The sequence below is a fragment of the Girardinichthys multiradiatus genome, chromosome 6 (assembly GCF_021462225.1).
Source record: "Girardinichthys multiradiatus isolate DD_20200921_A chromosome 6, DD_fGirMul_XY1, whole genome shotgun sequence".
NCBI classification, from domain to species: Eukaryota; Metazoa; Chordata; class Actinopteri; order Cyprinodontiformes; family Goodeidae; genus Girardinichthys; species Girardinichthys multiradiatus.
Window position 1 is genome coordinate 20,924,322 of NC_061799.1, and position 24,369 is coordinate 20,948,690.

The 24,369-nt window shown below is 37.8% G+C and overlaps 1 protein-coding gene across 2 annotated transcripts; it reads right to left on the minus strand.

The window, feature by feature from the left end:
• Positions 1 to 5,084: 5,084 nt before the first annotated feature.
• Positions 5,085 to 21,069, minus strand: klhl24a (kelch-like family member 24a). 2 transcript variants are annotated; one of them, XM_047368954.1, is made up of 8 exons: positions 20,827 to 21,069; positions 18,987 to 19,070; positions 18,069 to 18,904; positions 16,508 to 16,692; positions 13,600 to 13,718; positions 9,566 to 9,754; positions 7,663 to 7,851; positions 5,085 to 7,560 (listed from the first exon to the last, which is right to left on the minus strand). In XM_047368954.1, exons 2-8 carry the CDS (start codon positions 19,059 to 19,061, stop codon positions 7,363 to 7,365), a joined length of 1,791 nt encoding a protein of 596 aa, XP_047224910.1. In that variant the 5' UTR covers positions 19,062 to 19,070; positions 20,827 to 21,069; the 3' UTR covers positions 5,085 to 7,362. The 2 variants fall into 2 exon arrangements, with proteins under 2 accessions (XP_047224910.1, XP_047224909.1); XM_047368953.1 differs by having other exon boundaries at positions 18,987 to 19,105.
• Positions 21,070 to 24,369: the final 3,300 nt, after the last annotated feature.

A 24,369-nucleotide genomic window follows, 5' to 3' on the forward strand; every position in this document is an offset into this window, starting at 1 on the left:
GAACAGCATACCTTTTACTCTGGAATGACAATTGCATGAGGATCCTGAAACAAACATTGTTTTCAGAGGCTGCAATACGATAAAAGGTCATCTCTGTTGTCACTGAATCTTTCTGAGAATATTCCTTTGTCTTATCTATTCTTTAGAAATTATTTTAGTCTGACATAACTGTGACTACAAACAAATTCCAAAGAGTTGTTTTTTATAAACTTAGAGTAAGCAACAACAATGCGATAATTGTTTCAAGTTCATTTAGTATTTCTACTCTGAAAGATTCTAGTTTATGCACTCATTAAATAGTATATTTCTTCTAAAATGGCCAACGGAGTATTGGCTGAAATAGTGGAATGCAGAAAAATAATAATTTAAAGCATTTTTCTTTTCTTATTTTGTATATTAAGGTAAAAATGTGCTACTTTCTGAACTTGTCAGAGTACTTATCTTCCTTGAACATCAACAACATCAATGTACTTTATAGGGATTTTATGTGATGGATAAAAACAGACTAGCTGATAATTGCAAAGTTGAATAAAAATTTGTCATCTTGTTTTTAGGAATGTGTGTGCAATTGTATTCAGCCACCTTTACTCCAATACCTCCTATATAAAATCCAGTACAACCAACGGCCTTCAAAAGTCACCTAAATCATAAACAGAGCATACCTGTGTGCAATGTAATCTAACCCTTTGATCGCAGAGCTTTCTTCAAACGTCGCCCGGACAACTTCTCCTCAGCATGATTCAAACGAGGTTAGGGTTTGGGCAGAGAAAGATTTAGGATGAAATGATCTAAACGATTTTCATTTTATGAAGTTTGGTTTTGTTTGTGTGAAAGTCAGCTATCTTAGTGCTAGCAGGCTATCTGCATCCCACGTGCTCAGCTTTGTGTTCTGTGTTTGTGTGTTTTTAAAGTTAAGACAAACTTTACTTGAAGGGTAATTTTAAACAGAAGATTGATCATAACGCGCCGTCTGCGCTTATGCATTTTAACCCTTTTATTGATGGTATTTTAAAGGTGTGTGTTTGATTCTGGTGCTAAGCTATCAGCATCTTTGTTAGCTTTAACTGCTAACAGCTAAGAACACATGCATGCATACTAAAGCTCATTTCTCCAGAAAGATTTGGTTCTTTCCCAAAATACCTCCCTAAATATTTTACTATTTCCTTAATATTTCTTTGAATATTATTTTAATAAATAAAGGCAGCTAATGAGACACCGTTGAGAATTAGTCATCCAGAAGGTTGGTTTTATTCAGCAGATCATTATTTAAAACATTATTTTAATAAAATAATATTTTATCTGATCTTGCACTGTGAATGGTTGTCTAAACGTTTGCTGATTATTGCCTAAGGTGGTTCCAAGACTAGCTTCACTTCACTTCCAGATTTTTAAAGATAATCCTTGGTTCTCAAACATAAACATTGCATGTTTATATTGTACATAGCCCATTAGTCTTCCCAATTCTTTAATTCTGCTTGGTAGTTTAGTTGGATAGTTTTAGCATGCTAAAGACTTTGTTGATTGAAATATGTTTGACTTTGAGTTGACTTATCTTTCTTAAATTCTTGTATTTGAAGAAATTGTGTGAATTCATTCCATGTGTGTGCAGAGTTTTGCTGTTCAATAATGTCAGAGCTTGGCTCACCCTTTTCTATTTTGTCCTAATACCATCGCCTTACTGGGCTGGTAAAATATTAATATTAAATAATATTGTCAGATTCATAGTCACAACAGAGGTTTTGTTAGAGCATTAGTGAACAAACAGCATCATGGAGACAGATTAGAGATAAAGTTGTACATGCAAAATTCTGTTTCATAGCCTCATTGCATAATTTCCTAGGTCATATGACTTATGCAATTATGCTATGAGGCTAATGAAACTGAAATTTGGAATTTATTTTGGAAAATAACAGCTGACTTCCTGTAGGGCAGTATTGCAGATACTTTTGAAGAGTGATGCTCTTACTAACTTCTTAAGAGAGGTATCGATCTGGAATGCCTTAAGAATTCTTGAGTCCACAGAAGACTATAAGGATGACATTTTTTAAAGATCAGACTTAAGATTATCAGGATAACATCAGTTCCACATACTGTAATGTTATCGATCTTTTTTTTTAGCTTCCTTTTTCAGCTATGCAAATGTGGATTCTTGAAACACACATTGGTATGCAAAACATTGTAGGTCACTCACAAACATGCGGGAAGTTTCTCTTTATTTGGAGATAAGGTTACATCTCTGCCTTTTTAACCTTTTAGCCTTTTAAATATTTTAAAATGATTACTGCCAAAAAAATATATTTTTTTGCTGTCATATGGGTCATAAGATAGTGTTTTCTGAGCTGCAAAAGTAGATAGTTTTCATAAGTTTTTCATATGACAGTGTTAATTCGAATTAAACGGGTTACAGACTGTTGACAGTGTGGTGCCTAATTTACCGTTTATTCTGTAAAATTAACTTTGATGCTGCCATTTCATGTCTGTAAGTGCATCTGTTATAGACTCATGAATTAAAACAAAAAGAATTCAAGGAAGAAGTTTCTTTGGAGGTTTACCAATTGCTTAGCATTAATTATCCATGTCTGTAAAACAGAAAAATGTTGCAGTGGTTGTGTCAAACCATAATGTGGAATGTATGCTGCAAATCATATAGGTCATAAAAGAAGCTCGTTGAATGTCTGTTGGAGCCTGAGTTGCTCAATTTCACTTGAAACTGTGCAGCTGGTTCTGGGCCACGTCCCCTTGTTCAACACAATGGTTTATTGAAACATCACCAGCATGACTGATTCAAATAAACACATCTTCATTAATATTTGATTAATAATAAATTGCCAGAGAAACCACACACTTTCTGGGTAAGGTCCTTGCATATTTCTGTCTGGATGCGTAACCACTCCTCTTAACAGAAATAACAGCTCATCTGAAGTGGTTGATTTCCTGCCACAGATCCGATTTTAATCATCGTCCATAAAGTTTGAAAAGGCTTTGGGACGGCCATACTGGAAGCTTAATGTAATCCTCCAAAACCAATTTTGATATGTGTTTGTGATCATTTTCCTGCTCGAACACCCTGCTGTGTTTACGTTTCAATCAGCTGAACCAAACCATCACCTTCAGGTGAAAGAGAACTGGTTAAAATGTTAAGGAATAACCTAATACCCACCAAGTGTCAAGCCAAAGATGCTGGGACACAAGTAGTGCCATCCACAGTGAAGCGAGTTGAACATTAGCACAGGCTGAGAGGGTGCTGACAAAGAAGGGATACCCTCTGGAGAAAACCTTTATGATCAGATAAGACAAAGATTGAGCTTATCAAAGAAGATGGAGCTCATTTAAATTGGTTGGTTTCTGACACAAATCCAGCATTTATATGTATTCCACACATTTTTAGTAGGATTCCGGTCAGGTCTTCATTAAGGATATACTAGAAGTTTAATATGAGCCAGTTGTTCCATACCAACATCTGTTTTGGTGTGTATTTTTGATCACTGTGCTGACCCAACGTGTCATCCTAAGATGAAATGTTTTGAAATCCATTCAAAGATACTTTATTGATCCCCGAGGGGAAATTAGAATTCCTGTACAACCCATCCAAACATACATCATGACACAAGACAAGGGGGGACGGGTCACCGAGGCTTTGCTGCCTACTCAGGCGCTGCCCTTGTTAGATGAGAAAAGAGGCCACATTAGGTAAGTAGAGGGGGGAAAAAAATCCTATTTCACACTTTATCCTTAGCAGGATACAGTTTGAGATTGCAAAAAACCTCAGCACAAAGAAGCAACAAGTTTACAAAACTATCACGCCGGGAACGGTGAAGGTGGTGTGAGGGGGTGCATATGTTTATCTTGAGCATGTGTGTGTGTGCAAGTGTGTGTGTGCAAGTAAGTCCATGAAGCACTGTCACAGAGGCCATTGTCCTTGATGGTACGTTGGAATGTTCATCAACCGGCCACAAAGTTCTGAGCAGGTCCACAAATGTCCTCAGGGAAGGGAGGGAGCAGAGCGTCATGTTTACTTAACTTTCAGGAGAGGTTGAAGATAGCCAGCCATCAAGGCCGTGCAGGGGAGCCAGATTCAGAAAATCAATAATTCATCAGGCAGAATCCATCAACCACCAAGGCTCAGTTCTGCCATGAACCTGAAACTGCTGGAAAACCACTGCCTCTGTCTGCACTACAGTGAGTTTCATATCAACGTGGACAGAGAGGGCACCGACCAAGAAAAAAGCCCCTGCACCAAAACAGACACCTTCCAGCATGACTGAAAATTTGAGTTGACAATGTGGACAAGCCAAATGCCTTCTGGATAAAAGTTTTATGATCAGATGAAACAAAGAGTGAGTTCTATGTTTACAGGAGTTAAGGTGACACAGTGGTGTCAGCATCATGCTGAGGGGTTGGTTTTCTACCAGTAGTAGCATATGCACTGCACTATCTGGGTTTGATAATAAAGGCGTATTACCTCCAACTTATTCAATGTTACGTCTAATGAGCAACCACATGGTTCAGACTTGGACATAAAATGATGTTGCAACAAGATGATTCCAACACTGGACAAAGACCCCTAATAAGAAGCTTCAGGAATGGCTTTGACCTCAACCCCACTCAAAATATTTGCACTGAGCTTAATAATCTATTGTGTGCCAGGAAGCCAACCAATTTAAATGAGCCAGCCAGCACCCAATTCTTGTTTGGAAAAATAAAGTGCTATGTTGTATCACATTTGAAAAAGAGCAGTTTAAATGCATCATCAGTTGTTACACCCTTTAAATTTACATCAGTGTTGAGAGTGTCCAAACTTATGACACACATTGTATGTTTTATGTATTCTTAATAGGAAAGATCAATGCGCTGACGCACCAGTGTTTAATTGGACATAAAAGTATGAATCTCTTTATGAAGATTATTCACACAACCAATTATGCTGACCAATGCTGAAATGCAACTATTGCTTTATAAGCTATAGTCTCTCACACAATGAAATATTTCTACTTTATAACTTTTAATACTTATACAGTCACATTGTATTTTACTCTCAATCTGATTAGGTTCAAAACCCATTTACCTCAATAACAAAGGACCAATAATGAATACAGAGAGTTTATTGATGTTCCTCTTACAACCATTACATTACAACATATTGCAGTTTGTTCTCTTCCTTACATCATGCATACAATAAACATTTATATCAAAAAGGCCTGGATAAACAGCCCTGTTATGATTTTTTTGTTGTTGTTTATTAAGGCACACTGAACAGGATTTAACACGTAAAGGCTTCCATCTTACATGCAGGCACGGTGAATTATTTTCCAACAAATAGCAACTGGGACAAGATCAGATTAACTATGGTTGATATTTGAATTTATAACGAAAGGTTAATCTACCTTTCTTTTCGCTCAGTTCTTCCAGTCAGCATTTTCTATTTACCATTTAACCTTTTGGAATGACCATGTCTCAACAACACACAAATCCACACCTAGCAAATAGAAAAAAAATATCTGATTAAACAAAATGACAGTAAATAGGCTCATCACAAGCAGACAATAAATGAAAGTCAATTGCAAAAGCAATAAATCAGGATAACAGGACATTGTTTGCACATTTTAAGGTGAATACCTAGTAAAATCTCAGATTCCGGATCTCACTATTTTACTCCTATTCTGTTCCGCCTTTAACCCTTCCAGTTGGCCTTCTGAGTTAGCATGGTACTAAATAAAAATAATGATGCGTAGATTGGAAAATAAACAAAAGGGTCATCATTTCAAGGCCCGACACTGAGTTAAGCGGTCTCGAAGCATGTCTGATGAATACAGAGAAATAACCCCACCAGTTTTGTTGATTTTCTAAGATAAATGTATGCCTAACCTTTGTTATCCTTGCAGTAAGTTGAGCATTTCTAAATGGCAATAAATGCATAGATTGTTGTCATTCTGAAAAAGGTTGTTTTATATTTGTAAAAACTCATGACCATTTTACTGTGTCTGATGCATTTTACACGAAAGCCAAGAGCCGTTAAGAAAGAGAAATCACTGTCTCTCTGAATTTTGTCAAAGTGCACGATTGGGGCTCTTAGTTATAGAAAAACAACATGCAACACAGAAAGAAATTCATTTACATATAAAAAAAGAAAATGTTAAAGTTATATTCACAGCAATTTCTCTTGTCTATCAACACAAACTTGTAGTAAAAGCTTACAGATTGTGAACCACAAAGTCATAAATCCTTGGCATGAACTCTTAACCCTGCGTGTGAGCTATACTATTGCTGCACACCTTCACCAACCAGTAAACATACATACAGACAAATGCAGTCATGGCTACCTCAAGTGACATCTTTGCATGTAAATGCTTAAGTGGGAGGTGCCAGCCTCAAATAAGAGCAAGCAGTGGTGGTGTGCTTACGCCTCAACTGTGATGACAAATGCTGGGCTCCAACTCATCCGGGTTGAGTCATACAAGTCAAACATCCATACTTATCATACACGCACATCAGATATTTAGATTGATCCTCGAGTTTGATCTACAAAGGTTTTTAACTAACAAAACCACCCACATGCCCCGTTCACCAATGAGCTGACAGTAAAACTAATCTGACACATCAGTGATGTAAATAATATGACATGCTTTTATATAAAAAAAAAAATTAAAAAAAGAACCAAAAAACAAGTATAAATTAAAGACATATAAAAACATGAGAAATCAATGAATCAATGAATCATTGCAATGGAGAACACAACAAGTAATGTAGAAAACAAATTGAGGTGATGACACTGTGGAACAGGTGAGGGGAAACAAGCGTGTGAAATGGGAACTTGTGAGGAAACGAACAGAACCAGTAGAGCAGATCTACCAGTGACACCTGTTTTTTATTTTTCTACAACTGTTCTTTAGCGCTTCTTTGAAGGGTCAGGGCAGTACACGTTTAGGACAACTGACATTGTGGCAGCACAGCTGGTTGACTGTTGCCCACATTTCAGCTCATTTACAAATCAATGAATAAGAATATTATAAAGGGCTTTTTTCAAAGACATTCTTGTAATCAGTACTGGGATCTGCTTTGCTGTATATAAAAAAAAACTGCAGCCAAGTTAAGTAGGGTCTATTTTAGAGTGTGTTATCTAAAATTTGTTCCTGATCAGCATTTCACTTCTGTTTTGTACAAAAACCAAAAGATTCCCAGCACCGCAATGAGTACTGCTACAAAATGATGGGCAGAAATAAATTAGCTCGCTGTTCCCTTGATCTTGAACTAATGAACATGTCTCCTGTTTAAAAGAAATGAGTGTCTATGGGAAATACATGAAGAGTTTGGCTAACTTAGTGTGTCCTCGCATGTTGCTTATCTGCGTTTCTGTGTTTAGGGTCATGGCTTGTTTTTGTCACAATAGCGGTGGATGGTTACACATCCATGGTAGCAGATGGGCCGCGGCATGCCTCGCTCTCCTGTCATCAAGCCTGTTGAGGGGTCGTAGCATATGATTGTATCTGTGGCTTCACCATTCTCCCCTTGGCCACCGAGGATGTAGATCTTCCCGTTAACCACCGACATGCCACAACTCTCCTGCAAAAAGACCAACACGAAAGTCTCAAGTTGCTGCTTCAGACGATGTAATATATACCTCATTTTCATTGACCGCTTAATGATCTGAAGCTGATCACCCACCTGTTTGGCAAAGGTGTGGCACACATGCATCCAGTTGTCTTGTATTGGGTCGTAGCAGTAAATGGACTTGGTAAGGCCACCGCAGACATAGATCATGTTGTTGAGGGACACCGCTGTGATACAGCGCTTAGCGATGGGGATGCTAGCCCGTAGTAACCATGTGTCTGTATCTGGATCGTAGCGCTGAACCTGTAGCAAACAGTTGCATTATTGGTAAAAAGGTATAAAATTCACGTGTAAAAAAAAAACAAAAAAGTTAAACAATAAACTGGAAATTAAAGTAAGCTATGGAAGTATGAGAATATGTGACATATGGGTTTATGGACCCTTGTGAGCTGACAAGCTTGTGTTTTGATTGGTTTTTCATACATTCTAAAAGATACTCATGCATACTCGATGCACTCTTGGAGAAAATCTGAAACAGTGATGAATCTTAAGGAGTGGCCAGCCAGCCAAAGCTCCATTTGTGGATAATGAACAGGACATAATGGTTTTTGAGGTGTTTTAGCCTAATCCATGTTGTCTGATAGGTTTTATTTAAATGATTTCTTTACTCAAGTCAGGCAGTAATCAGGCTCAACAGTGGCGAGTGAAATTAAACCAAAACAAAGGAAATATACACAGTTATTAATAATGTAGAAAGGAAAGCAGTTATATTTTTTGCATTAGGCCAGGTTGGTTCATTTGAAAACTGCATTTCATATTACTCCAGTGGTCTTTTTCTAATATTAAATGATCTCAAACATTCTTATGAAACCAAAAGGGAAATACAGCAGTAATCTGCAAGGGGGCAAATATAGGTAAAAACGTTTCTATTTTGGTGTCATTAGAACAGTTTGCTTTCTTCTACATGTTTTTTTGTCAAACTAAATGGGGCTTTCTATGGCTTCTTCTTTTAACAATGACCTTTTTTGCCACTCCTCCATAAACCCTAGATTTGTGAAGTTTGTGAAGGGACTGCCAGGTCTCGGTAGGTCTGCTGTTGTGCCTTACGCTGTCCTATTTCAGAAGATAAATTAAACAGATCTCTGCGAGATGTTCAAAGCTTTTGATGTTGTTCTATAACCATTAAGACTTATGAAAATGTGAAAAACTATACGTGGTGTAAATGCTTTTGCATTAACTATGTTTTCAACATAGCCTTCACACCATGTTTGGTCTCTGTCTATGTCTGATATGAAAACATTATTAATGTAACAAATGAGTTTTAGCATTATGTGTGAAATTCTTTCAGTTGCTTGAATGAAGTAGAGTCTGGCTACATTTTAGACTCCTCCACAGTAAGGTACAAAGTACAAGACAGTGAGCCACGCAGACAGATCTTCTAATGAACCTGGTATCAAAAAACTGCTTCTAGGGAATAAAAGATTCTCAGGATAACCAAAACAACGCCAGTCATCAGGAGACATGTAATTATTCACACTTTTCTAGCAAACTGTCATGACTGGATTTATGGTGTTTTTTCTATTTTAGCATTCCAAATGAAAAACTCTAGATTGCTTACGGTTATTTTTCCTTAACAGTTACATTGAAAATGCATTTAATTATTTTAATTACTTTATGAAGGTTTTTTGCTTATAAAAGCTGTTTGGAAACGATCTGTTGATACATTTAATGTAAGATAAAGATCATGATGCAATCAAGAGTGTCTGAACCAGATCAAACCTGCAAATACTGACTGTGTTGCATATATTACCATACAGAAAAAATGATTTTGCCTTTTACAGATTTCACTAACTCTAACTAAGTTTTTTTAAACATAACTTTAGCACTAAACGATTGCTGAGAGATGCCAACAAACAATATTTTACAACTCGAATCATCTCACAATAGATAAAAAAAAAAAACCCTGATACCACTTGTGTTCACTGTGTGGGAGGGAGAGCAGACATCTGTTTCTCACCTTGTCTGAACAGGTTTCATCGTCCGGCCCTCCTCCGATAACATAGAGCTTCCCGCTGCAGCTGGCCACAGCTGGAGAACTGACTGCCTCTTTCATTGGAGCGACTTCTGTCCAGCGGTTTGAGAAGGAATCGTAGCACTCCACACTGCTCAGGCGGCTCTGCCCGTCATAGCCACCCACGGCATAGACCTGAGGACAGAAACGTAGGAAATCACTAAAATACAGTAATATCTCTCATGTGCAATAAAAGCTTTCCTGCATGGCAGGATTATGAAACCGAGCTACTGAACATAACTGTTGTGCAATATCATGTAATGTTTAAAAAGTTTATGAGCTTAAACAAAATATTCCTCACATGAGCACTTAAAAAACCAGTTAGTCAGATCCAGAAAGACGCATGCTTTTTCTTGTTTTTATTTCTGTATTACACTATCATATTGTTTGGGTACTTTTAAAATCCGTCTAAAAAAACAAAAACAAAATGTAAATGTATTTTGTGTTTTCCCGTTAGCAAACATAATGTCTTTGAAAGACATTCCCAACCTGTGCGGAGGAGGCATTCAGGTTAAACTATGCATCAGCACGCTGGCAGTTTTCCACAGAAACCCTCCAGGCAGTTCCTGTCTCTCAGCAAAAAAATAAAATAAAATACAAAGGGGAAACAAATACAGGAAGGTAAGAGGAGACGAAAAAGAAAGAAAATTAAAAGAAGAGAGTAAAGCAAAAAAACTGAACATACTGGGCCCACCAAAAATTTGCATTTATCTCCTGGGTAGAGGTGGGTCATGTAACTACCGCTTTTTTCCCAACGGACTAACGGTCTTCATAAAGCGTGTCGTTTCCTAACGATCATCTTGCCTTATAACAATACTTGTTGTGAAGCAGCTGCTACACTTTAAAATACAACATAAGAACGTGATCACGTAGGCAAATCCAATGCAGACATATTTAAACTGAACGCTTCAGAGTGACCTAGGACTTAAAAACAATTAAACATGTAGGATTTAGCTTCACTAGAACTGCTTTGTGTTACAAAAACAGAAAAACTAATGTATGTGAAGTCTATAGATAACTTCCAGTTATAATGACTACAAAAGGAAGGTTTTTTTTTTTTTTTTATAGACTGACCCTTTAATGGTTCAGTAAAGATGTGCAGAAACTGCCTTGCCTAAGGACTACAGTGGCAGTATGCTAGAGGCAATGAACAACTATGAAGGGACAACATACTTGGTGTTAACACCATAACACATGTACAGACACATTTTCCACTAAAATAATAACAAAACACATTAAAACTATAGGCTTATTAATGACTAAGCAATCAAAAACTTCCTTAATTAAAAAGGTGATAATTATAGATACAAAACCCAGAATCAATCCATGACTGGAGACAACAACAGAAATGTTCATCAAACAGGTAATTACAGACTGAATGAGGAAATGATTGGAGACAAGCGGAGGAGGAGGAGGAGGAGGAGGAGGAGGAGGAATTCTTCAGAAAAACATAAGAGACAAACATCCAAAACCGATAATGCATGTTGAAGATAAAAATCCCCAGATGGAATCTGGAGGAAGACTACGACATTCAGCAGCATGGTCCTTCCTGGTCACATACGAGGAACTAACATGCAATAAATGCCAAAGATGTGACAACTGGGAAAGAAAATTATTAAACAAATTTATTCAATTGTATTTTTCAACTTTTAACAGATTGTGAAAAAAAGAAATAACCAATTTAGGAACTACAGTATAAATGAAAATGAACCTAAACCAGCTGTAATTAAACATTTGCATGGGGTGCCTTTTCCCATCATAAATATATGTAATCTATGATATTCATAGAGAATATTTTTTATAAATATTTACTAGAATTCCCAAGACACGTGTTTTGTAGTTCCAAATAAACATAGTGTATATAATATTGACAAATATGTTTAAAAAGTATTTTTGTAACATTGATGTATAGTTAAATAGTGTTCAAACAAATAGAGCTCCAACTTTGAATTTATTTAGCTAGTGTTAATTACTACCTTTTTATAGCCACATCATGACAGCCCGGCTGATTAGCACATTGTTGTGGGAGCAGAAATCAACTGTGTTTGCTGTGACAAGGCAATTAGATATTTTGGTTGTTGTCTCGAGGTCACAGGAAAAAGCAAAAAACTCTGTAAATCAGAAACTGAAACTTTCTAGGAATACCTGCACTTGCTGAAGCTCGGCATGTTTGTGTTTCAATGCCACAGCATTTTAATGTCTGTCAGTCAGAGATCCGCCTTTTTAAATCATGTTTGAACACTGTGTGCACACTTATCTATGCTCCCTTATTCCTTGCGTGCTTGGTACAATTATTTAATACTTGTTAGAGAAGCATTACTATTAACTGAAACATAACGTACATTTCGTGAGCTATATATCCTACCAGTTTTGAACCTTTTTTGTAGTTTGAAGGGGTCCATGCCGCCTTCTAGTCTGTACAGTTTCCTGTCTTTTAGGATGAATTTCCCTTCCTTAAAAAATATTTTAATTTGTATCTTTAGAACATGTTGATTTTATGTGTACTTAGTCAACTGCTTTGCCAGCTATCTATGGCTACTGCTCAGGCACATGAAGCATGATACAGAAATGGACTCAGCTGGTTCTTAACTTGGAAGCATGAAGAGCTGGAACTCATCCAATGAACTCACTCTGCCCTCAAAGAGGATGGTCCACCTGTCCCAGTAGGAAACCGTGTAAACAGCAACAAGCCGGCCACAGACTCCAGTATTAATCAGTGATTAGTAATCAGCTAACAATCAGACTTGAATATTCAGAACCCATAACTTATCTGGTCCAGTCCATCAGTTTTTGAATTTGACAACTGACATAAAGCTGTATAGAATATAAAAATATATATAATTTAAAGCATCTAGAGTACAGTGTGATTAAAAAAACAACCATTATTAACATGTATTAAGGCAAATTTCATGAGAAAACTGAGGTGATACTTGTATCTTAATCAGTCTTTTATGGATGACCCTGCAACACTGTTCCAGTATCTGAGCTTCTAATTTATATTTGGTGAACTTCCTTCTGTGTTGAACCTCTAATCCATCTCAAATATCTGAGACAGGATGCCATCAATAGTTTCTTAACACACAGATTTGGAACATGCAACTAATAGAACATATAATTTCTGAAAATGAGTGTGCAGTGTTGTGCTGTAACATCAGCGAGGAGACAGGAAAACCAGTCTAGTTTGATTCTGATCCAAGGATGAGTCCATTACTTTCTTCCAGGAACTTCATTCTTTTACCCGTGAAATACAGCATTCATCATAAGGAAATAAAAAGTGCCCCCAAAGAGCAGCTTCCTTTGCGCCCCTATTGAGGGTGATATTAGTCATCACTCAGTAAGCAACACTTGCAAGAAACTAGCATGTCCAAGAGTACGTAATTCACCTTTATAACTTAAGAAATGAAAGCAGTTAAGTTATTCACCTGAACATCCTCATACTCTTTACCTTAGCAAGTTCTTTAGAATTTCTGATGACAATCTTGGCACCCTACATAAGATGAGCTCTGTAATTTTATCAGTGCACAAGTGCAACAATTACTATGATCGTATTCTGCCCTCCCCTCTATTTCCTCTTAAGAACCCTTCACTGGCCTCTCCGTAAACAAGGATTACAGTCTCTCCATAACACCTATTGACAGTACTATTAGGATGCATGTGCCAAATCTTACTGGCATCCATATGGTTTGTGTTCAAAAAACGCCATATCCAACATGGTATAAACAAAACGTGATACCCGCAGCAGACGCTTTGCATCATGTTCTGCTTCCTGAATGTATTACCCAAAAGTCTCACTGGGGCATTTAAATAGTTGCATCTCACACTAATAATCCCAGACAGTGCATGTTAGATTGCACAACTATTTAACTTGAGTCGGCCACATCCTGGGACTGCTGTCGTGCAAGCAGCAGATAAAGCTTGAAGCTGTAATGTATAAAAGAGTTGAAATCTTACATTAACACGAGGCTTTGTGTTTTTCTCACCTTGCCCAGTAGGACACCCATCTTGTGTCTCCAGCGGCCTTTGACAAGAGAAGCCACTTTGATCCACAGGTTGAGCTGGGAGTTGTACAACCACACATCCCTGCTGTTGATGCGACCTCCTGTTGGCACCATAAATCATTATTAATACAGATGGGAGAACATTGTGTGAATAGAAGAGCAGGAACAAAAAGAGTTTGTTAGGCAAACCACTAAGTCAGACACGCATGCAGAATTTACCAGGAGCCATGTATTGTTTTAAATATAAGCCGCCAGCACAGATAAAAAAAAACAAAATGCATGCATATCTTCGCCCAAATGTATTAGTTGACTATTAAGACAGCAAAACACAATTCAATTCAATTTAGCACATTTACATAGAGCCAATTTACAACTGGAGTGATCTGAGAGACCAATACAGAAATAAACAAACTGAAAAAAATATGTTTTGTCTGAGATAAAAAAAAAAAAGAGCAATAGCTATGTTTCTGTTCCACACAGGCACACTTTGAACAAGCTCCAACATGTGTCTTAGTCTGTCAACAAACCCCACACTACTCATCACAAAGAAGCAGCATTTTATCTAAATACACAGTTTTACCTGAACTTTACATATCTTTAATCCAGTCCATTATGCCTGACTCAGATTTGCAGCAATCTTTTATGTGTCTTTAGGTTGTACAGCAACACACAACTAACTGGTGTTGGTAAATTGAAAAGAGGCCCTCCTAATGTAAACAGAGCAGTCACATCAGGTATTCAGAAATAAAATCCTAAAAAAGCAATAGTTTTATCATATTGCACAATCAAAGATGGCCTAGTTGAGTGTGTATAGATATAAGAAAAATGTTTTCTTCAGAATATAACTACCATCAACTCCTTTTCAGGCCTGTCCACATGTGAAGATGTCTGACTGCAAGTGTCCAGCTCCTATCTCTCTTATTTGATGATTAAGTAGAAATACTCAGTCATTTAATACACAGATAGAGATGTGTGTAGGAAGTTAGTGTGCCTACTAAATAATGTGCCAGATAGTAAAAGAGTCAGACAATTTGCTGCCCTTGAGCCTTGTGTTGTTGAAAATATTTAAGATCTACTGAAAAGAGGGAAATGAATTTTTTAACAAACAAGTGAAACCCTGAGTAATAGATGTCCCAATAGTTAATTACAGATAATTATGTCATAATTTCCTTTGATTCCCTGTATTTGGGTGCAACTTCTAACTCTATACAAGGAAAGCGTTTACCTTTGGACCAGCAGAAAATGCTCATATATAAGACTGATTGGAAACATTTTAATACACTTTTAAGTTGGCATGCTTTCTGCTAGTGGACAGGGGAAATAATTACTGTTTATATGTGTAGCTGAGCCAAAAACAACTTAAGCCTACAGCTTGCAGACTGCAGCTGTGCTGTGGACCTGTATTTCTACCAGTTTCCTGTGAGAAGAGGGACAGACACAGAGACAGGAGGTATGTAAACCCATGTAAACAAAAGTAGAGGGGACAAAAATACAGTCAGTGAATAAAAGATTAAATGTTTAACGCATTGAAAAAAAGTGGGTCAATGAGGACCTTAAGGCTATTAAAAAGTACTGCGTATGTACTCTACGTCAGGCAGAAAACCTCGGGGGAGGAGTACTGTATGTTTTCAAGCATTGTGGAAGAACAGATTCAGAGCTCACGTGTGAGGACTGTGAGCAGAATACAGTTGAGGGGGGGACACTTCTTTTTTCCTCTCTTTTGTCTTGTTCTTCCACCTTTTTTTTTTTGTGCTACTCAGCAGTTTTGGGTTTTTTTTGCATTAATGTCGAATAGCAGTTTTTTGTGGGCACTTTAAAATTTACATCATAGAATTTCCTTAAAAATAATTTCACAAAAGGAAATAATTGCATAAACTCGTAAAACACTTGGATTTCAATCAAACAATTAAACACGCTGCAACTTGTAGGTAAAACTTGAGTTCACTGAGTTCAACAATAACCGTTTTCTGAATTAATTTGCTAAAATGAATTAGGTCATAGAAATATCTTGCATAAGTCTCTTTTATTCTTCGCTCTGAGGAGGCTTAATGCTCTCTTGGCACACTGTTATTTTAAGGAAATGAAGCCATGAGAGCTGTAATACATCAGGTTCTGATTTGTTTGAAGACGTTTCACTGTAAAAGCTTCAGAAAAAGAAATGTGTCTAGCTCTTTTAATCCACAAGGCTCTATGAAAGCTGTTAGAATGAAGCTAAACTAAATAATTAGCTAACTGAAAGATTGAGCTGACAAATAAAAGCATCTTTTAGCACTGAGCCTTGAGTGTTCATCCAGATGTTCTCCATTTTCCCTGCACAACTGAAACATGCCAAGGCTGTGAAAATGACAGAGGGCAACGCTGACCATAGGCTGTTTTTCCAGCATTAAAAACACAAGAAAGCCAAGCAGAGCATTAGCTTTAAGGGGGTACATTTTTTGGAGTAACATTGTGCTTCTAAATAACTAAGATGAACTTCATTCCATTCAGTTTAGCTTAGTTTAGCTTCACTAGCAAATAACTACGCAAAAGTATTTGCCCCATTACAAATATTTATTGGTAGTTGATCATTCTCAACAAAGGAGGAAAGAAAAAAAGGATAGGTAGATATGTCAATGTCACAATCGCTTAAAGAAAAAGAATTGTCAATATTAGATTTCATTGAGGAGTTATCGATTTCTTTGGAAATGCTCACCCACTTCAACTTGTGCCTTCGGATTAATGACAAAGGTGAAAGGTTAAGCTTAAGTATGGGAATAACCTACTGATTAACCTGTAAGACACCAAAACTGATGCCTTCCCCCTTTGGTTTGATAACTTTAGTTTGATTGATTTAAAGACCTGATAAAACTTTGCCAACAAACAGCATGTAACTAATACAGCATGATCTTACCAGACACCAAGATGTCATTGCGCAAGGCACAGACAGCATACTCTGACTTGGTGAACTCAGGCAGTTTTGAAAGCGATTTCCATTCTCCAGTGACTGGATCATAGCAATCATTGTAGGGCAGGTTGAAGCCCCCCACTCGCTCACAACCCCCAACCACAACAATCACCTCTGAGTAGCCAGTCGACCTGTTCGGAGGAGAGTAGGTAAGGTCAGACATAGAAGAAGTAAGAAATAACACAGCTACAGCAATTATAAAAACACGATTGAACTTTTTCCAAACAGGTTTTAAAATGAATTAATTAAAGGAGACAGAATTTTTAGCTGGAGGATGGAGTATGGTGCTAACGTCCAACTGAGCACCTTAACCTATTTTAAAGGCAAAGTTTACCTTTGAAGTTTATAAACATATCAAGTCTGAATACAACACCAGAAACACTTGGGCAGAGGACTTGAACTGAACCTCCATGAGCACAAAGGTTTTCTCTTTGGCTGATGAATTCACATATAAAGCTACAGCTTTCCCCCTAGAAAATAAGACAAAGCAGATCCAACACTGGCAGGTGTTGAGGGGCTTCAGCTGTGTACTTAACTGTCTATATACCTAAAAGACATTGTTGCCCACAAGCTACATCTGTGTGAGTGAGTGTGCAACAGATCAATTATATCCCTGGCACCTCTGAAGAAAAGAAAGAGGCCCCACTGTACACACAAAGCTGGAAAGTGAAGCATCTGTTTTGACCACCATTTTTGGCCATCTAGGCAAATGAAGAACACATAAAGGAAGGGACCAACTGCTCGACTGGTTTGCTGAGATAAACTGCTCAGCCTAGACAATGATAACCAGAAATACATGTTGCACTGCCTTAATAACTGACATCTGGCGCCGGTCCCATTTTAAGCATTTGAGCAGTTCAAATTACAAAAGCAGCTGCACTGTTTGCTGGGTGGCAGCCCACCATGTGCACTTTTTTTGTTATCGTGTGTATAAAGTATCAGTCAGCTCTACCGTTTGTCCTTTATTAATGAGCCCAACTGGTCACTCTTCCAGCAACAAAAGAACCAACCACCAAAACCACCAGAAATAAATGAAAATTTGGTAAACTGGTGAACAAACGGGAATGCAGAATCGACATTTTCATTTGATTGGTATGTCTTGCATCATTTTTTTTTCTTTAAGACAACCGTCTATGTATGAACATGCCTGGCCTCCCTCTATCATTTGCATTTCAAGACTGTGCTACAAAACAAAGCCAAGTGAATGCCACACTTCTGTTTTTAGCACAATAACACTCCCTGTCTGTGTCTCGCTCACAAGCATGTACAACAACACCACCACCACAACAGCAGCCAGGAGCACAGAGTTCAAGATAAGCTCATCATCACAGTGAATTAAGAATTTCAAACTAAAAAAAACAAAGCAAACAGCAGATGGCTGAGATCAAACAAGATCTCTTTTTCTAAGGAAAGATTAGTCATTAGTAGTCATACTACTTCCACAGGCTTTCATTCTTAAACTGCCTTTCAGGTTCCTCATTCCATAGGATGCTAACATTTTTGTTACCTGCGTGGACGGGTTCTGGGTGACATCATTTCGTTTCCAAGCACATGGTAGCGCCGGGCCTCGTGAAGAAGCTGGTAGCACTCAGGAGCATTCTGGATGAGTTCATCTCCCTCCACTGTCTGGACGAAATAATTGGGGTGCAGCAGGGGCAAGCGGACGTGCTGCAGCAAACTCTTTAGGATGGGTCGCCTTTGGTCCATGTTGTGATACACCCATTTAATCACTGCCTCAAACACCATCTCCTCCTTGGTGACGAACAGATCTTCTCTGCTGATATAGTCTTTCAGCTCTTCAACCCGTAGGTCAAGGAACTCCTCATGGTGTGACACCTCTGAGAAGTTATCCAGGGCGTAACTCTTGCAGCGGCTGGCAAGCTGCTTGAGGGAGTGAGCATCGGCAAAGCGCTGGATGCCAAGACAGTTGCATGGGTCCAGCTGGTCTTCTAGGAACTTTGCACAAGCATCCCGCAGTGTGGTGATCTGGAAGAGACTGGAAGTTTCAAAGAGGGCCTGGACATTCTCAGTGGTGATCTTGGCACGGCCGGTGTAAACAAAGTTGAGGAAGGCCTCCATTGCCTCGACCAAAATGCCGTTGATTTCAACCATCATCTCCCGGCTCTCACGGTGATCATTGCAGAACATGGCTTTAAAGTAGGAAGAGCAGGCACAAAGGACAGCACGGTGGCAGGGAAACTCGCGGCCCTGCACGCTGATGACCACATCAGTAAAAAGGCGGCATTCACGGAACTCATTGAACACCTGAAGGATTCCCTCTGAATGTGACGCACCGGAGCAGAAGTCAAAGATTTCGCCTGTTTTGCATTCATGTGGCAAAACCTTGAAGAAAAAATTACATTCATAAATATGTCAAAAAATTGTGGTCTACATGAAATATACTTAAAAAGCAGAAAAGTAGTACCTTGCGTTTGACCACCGGTGATTCTTTGGGGCCTGAGTTACTGCTGATTATTCTCCTGCTCAGAATCAACACCATGGCTGCCACCTTTAACAGAAACACTCCTTAAACTTCAGGGTAATCTAAAAAGATAAAGTGAAGGGTACCACAGCATTACCAAACTGATCAGGGCAAGGAGTGGAGAGTGATGAAGGGGCAAGAAAGGCATAAATGGTACTGGTAACTGGATCAGTCAGTACAATGTCAAACTAAATCTGCATGGATGTCATTAGGAAGCGAACTTTTTACCAACAAGCATCATAGAATTTCACAGCATTGCATTGCAAGAATCGAAAAGGAATGTAAGCCTATGTAATAGGGCTGAAACAATTCATCGGATTAATCGTGATTAATCGATTATTGAAATAATTGTCAACTAATTTAGTAATCGAATAATCGATAACTGTATACAGTATACAAACTGTAAAACGTGCCACTGGCTGAAAGAACAACCCACTCACAGCAGTAATTAGGGCAAAATTGTTCAAAAGATTTTGCATTTAGGATGAAAAACCGTCCTTGTCTGTAATTATGCTCTATCCAGAACTCCTCAAGTGGCATAGCTTTAGCTTCACCTGGTTCAAATTCAAGTTAAAAAATCTCCAATTAAGCACCTTTTGCTATCCGATTATTAATCAATTAATCAAATGTGCCATGAGATGACAGTTACAGTAAGGTGGCATTATATAAATAAATTGAATTGAATTAAAATTTTAATTAAATTATACCTTATGTTAAAGACAAAATACTTTAATCCCACATTATAAAAACATGTTTTAATGAGGTACATATGAGCAACAGAAATACACCTCTAGTGTGCTCAGCACCTGTGCAAAACAGTTGTGCCCTGGAGCACAATTGCTTGCATGAGACTGAGGATGAAAAAGTTTATTTTCCGCAGAGGCGGAAAAACTGTTGAAGAGGAACATTTACATGTCAGTCAGGTTTGTTTTGAAAGAGACTGGTAATGAGGGATGCTACCAGAAGCCAATTAATAAGTGCTTAAACAAGTAAGTCCGGAGTGGTTACCGATAACCTTGAGTAATTATTTTGCATCATTTGTTTTTAATCTGTTCTCTTTTGCCATTGTCTCTTTTTAGAATATTTAAAAATATCATTAAAGCGCACAGTCAAGTTTCTCAACCAAGAAAAAGTGTTTTATTTTTCTTTGGAAAAACCCTTCATTTGCTTTAGAGGAAAAAACAATTATGCCTATGGTTATCATTGGCTCTTTCAGAGCTAACAACAAGACAGGCCTAGGTTCCACTGAGGTCATTTTATCTCTTGTTATTTTTAACTTGTTAGACTCAACCCATTCACGTGTCTTATTTGTCAGTAGCAGCAGCGGGTCACTGCAGTCAGGCAGCTCAAAGGACAGGTTTACCCAGGAAACGGCTGACATTTGCTTTGTGATTGAGCTACTTCGGAAGAAACAAAGAAAACATAACTAATATAAAAACACTTAGCTAAAACAAACACAGCTATCTAATAGTAAAAACCAACTGAACGTATACCTCTGTTTTATTTTTGTAGTTGTAACTGTCAAGCTGAATACATACATTTTCTTAATAAAAATAAATGCTATAATATGTTATTACGGCTAATTATCTAGTAGTGTGTGTAGCGGCGCGGACAGATAAGCTAACTGGCGGTTAAACAAAGCAAGCCTGCCTCGCGCCCCAAACTGAAAAAGTTAGCTAGATTCTTGTAAAAATAAATAAATAAGTAAAAAAAAAAAAAATCGAAAAATTTGCCTACCAAACCTCTGCAAATAACACACTTACACAAGAGAACAATGTGTTACCTTTAGCGGACGTTTCCAGATACGGCCTCTTTCTTCTGTTACAAGTAAAGGAAAAACAAAGTAAAAAAAAAAAATAAAAAAAAGTATTAGAAAAAGCTAAAACCTTATCTTGGAAAAAACAAAGTTCGACTCTATCTTTATGATATCTTCCATCCAACGTTTAAGAAAAAATAGCTGGGATGTAACACAGACGGGACATTTTGACGTTCCTAGGACAAAAACAACGACTCTAACTACTGGACTCTGTTGTAAACAGAACCCCTTATATACATCTACTAGTCAAGCGAAAAAAAATCCGTTCTACTGGGCCTACGCAGATTGGTACAATGCATTGTGGGAAACTGAGTCAGATTTTCCTCCGGTGACATAGTTTTGCCAGGCAAGATAACTACACTTCCCAAGAGGCTCCAGTTCTCCACGTGTCTTCCCTTTGTTTGCAAACAAACGCCAGTTTTATCGGAGGAAAAATCCATAATAAGAAGTGGATGTTGGATTAAAAACACGAAAATAAGCGATTTCTTATCCATTTAAAACATTCGTATACAAAGCTGTGCGTGACAGTTAGTCGTTTCGCAGTGTTAAAATACTTAAAAAAATATATTTTAAAGTTTATACGTTGAAAAATAGTAGTAAAGCATACACATGATTACTATAAGTTGCATCTATAATGTTCAATCTATCGACCAGTCAAACCAAAATGAGATTTACTACCCTTTCCATCAACCCCCTATGCTTTCCCTGCAGGTGAGAAGGGATGAGGAACTTAGTTGGAACAAAGAATGTCATAACTTCCTGTCAATATTGCAAAATACGTTGTAAGAGGTTTAAACTGGGTCACCTTCCACTTCCAACGAAGTAAACAAGGATAATAACGGGGGGGGGGGGAAAAAACTAAACGTCGAAAAGCTTCACAGTAACATAAACCTCAAGGTGACGTGATGATCAAATTTCACTATATTGTTACGTTTTGGAAGAGACAGTGAAAGACAGTAACACCAGATCAGTGGCCAGAATGAAGATACAGAGAAAATCGTTGGAGGGTAAGAACATAATATAGTGGTTTATGCTCGGCCCAAAACACCTGCTGGTCAAGCTGACCAAAACCAAACCGTTTAATTGGAGAAGACCTAAGTTTTCTTGTGAACACAATTGTTTTGCACATAAAACAAATACACGTTAATCTTTGCTGTGTAGAAGTTTGTTATTACATATAATAAACGTCTAATAGCGCTACAGATGTTGGCAAAATTCACCACTTAGCAACTGCTACAAAGTTATGGGTTATGTACCCAGGTGTTAGAAAACACTTATGTTGTTCTTTTTGTGGCAAGAAATAGTAGAGGAGCTGTTAGATAGACAAATGTGTCCCTCTGCTGTTGAGCTGCTGTAACACACAAATACAACAGGCCCTCCATCAAAGGGTGCCTGAACCATTGCCACCATTCACTACTCTTTACAGGCCATAAACTGCAATGTCTCTGATTCAGTTACACACCCAGTTTTATACAAACAAAGCTTTGAAAGCAAACATAGTTGAGTGTTTTTTATATGGTCATAAACCTAATCTATCAACATGTTTTATGGGACTTTATACAAGTTTAGGCAGTATATTTTACATATAAAAAATGGTAAATCTCCAGACATAATCATACAAATCAAACAATTTTATTATTACTTAATTTACATTCATGGTATAAAATAGACCTCTCTAACCTGGGCAAAATATACAAAATAAATAAAATGAGTTCTGTAAGAACAAACAAGTTACACATATGTAACAAATAACTACAGGCTACATGGATGATTTATTCGGACCTAAGGGCAGTTTTAGAGTGGTCCGCTAATCCTGCATGCATGTTTTTGGTCTGTGGGAGAAAGCTGGGGGGTATCCATGCATGCAAGAGGAGAACATTCAAAACCCACATGGAAAAACCTCAGCTAGGAATCAAACCCGGGACTTTCTTACTGCAAGGCAACAGTGCTAACAACTGCTCCACCGTGAAGCCCCCAGAAATTAAAACATTTTCACTGGAAATCATATAAGACGAAGAGGCAAATGAGCTGGGGATGACGTGAATAAAATAACTTTCTCATTACATTAAAGAAGCTACAAGCTCCCCAGGTGTGCAAAGGCTACAACATGACACACCAAGGTACTTCTAAGTGGGTGAGATGAAAAATGCAACATTTGATAAATATTTGACGCATAACACTTCAAGTCAAGCCCATGTAAGGTGCAGTAAGTGTACTTATATGAACAAATTATAAAGAATACAACAGTTAAAAACTATTCAGCTTATAAAGCTGCTTGCAGTGGATTAGAAGATAATCAAACTGAAAACACCTTAGAGAGAATGTTTTTTCTAGTAATTATAAAGATAGGAAGGCTAAACTACTCACTGGATTATTTAGAAAAAAACTGATCAAGTAGGTTTTGGGGTGTTCAGTTATAGTACAGATTCATTATCTTCAATCTAAAAATTGAGAATTAAAAAAGTCAACTGTGATTTTCTTTTACTGAAAACGTTTGATCATTTCACATCCATACTTTTCGTAATAATTAAAAAATCCTAGAAATATTTAAATAAAAAATGTCAGCACTGACAGAAAACCTATTAATCCTAAAGAGAAAAAAATCCCAACAAAAGTGTGTACTGTCCAGAAGGAGGGAAAAAAGTCTGGGTTTTTTGCAGTGAAGTAAATCAGCAATCATCAATCAGTTCCCTGATTTGGGGCGACGGTGGCTCAGGTGGTAGGGGTTCATTTATTAACCGGTACGTTGTCGGTTTGAACCTCCGCTCTGCCCATCTCAGACGTTGTGTCCTTGGGCAAGACACTTCACGGGTCTTGCCTACTGATGGTGGTCAGAGGGCCTGGTGGCGCTGATTGTATGGCAGCCCTGCTTCCGTCAGTCTGCCCCAGGGTGGCTGTAGCTACAATGTAGCTCACCTTCAGTGTGTAAATGTGTGTATAAATGGATGGATGACTGATTGTAGTGTAAAGTGCTTTGGGGTTTTCGTACTTAATAAAGGGTTATTCAAGAGCAGGCCATTTACCATTTACCCTAACACTGATTCTCAGATCATAAATAAAATGTTTCATTATTAGTTAATCTGATCCTGTAGGCATTTAGTTTAGGATATAATGTTTATTGGGATATATTTAAACGCAATAGTTAGACATTATGGTTGAACAACACTTGAACAAAATAGACTTTTAGGCAACCAGTTACACAAAACTACGCCTGATTGCACTATATATACACACTTTTTTTATATACACTGCTCAAAAAAATAAAGGGAACACTTAAACAACACAATATAACTCCAAGTAAATCAAACTTCCGTGAAATCAAACTGTCCACTTAGGAAGCAACACTGATTGACAATCAATTTCACATGATGTTGTTCAAATGGAATAGACAACAGGGGGAAATCTTTGGTGATTAGCAAGACACTCAATAAAGGAGTGGTTCTGCAGGTGGGGACCACAGACCACTTCTCAGTACCTATGCTTTCTGGCTGATGTTTTGGTCACTTTTGA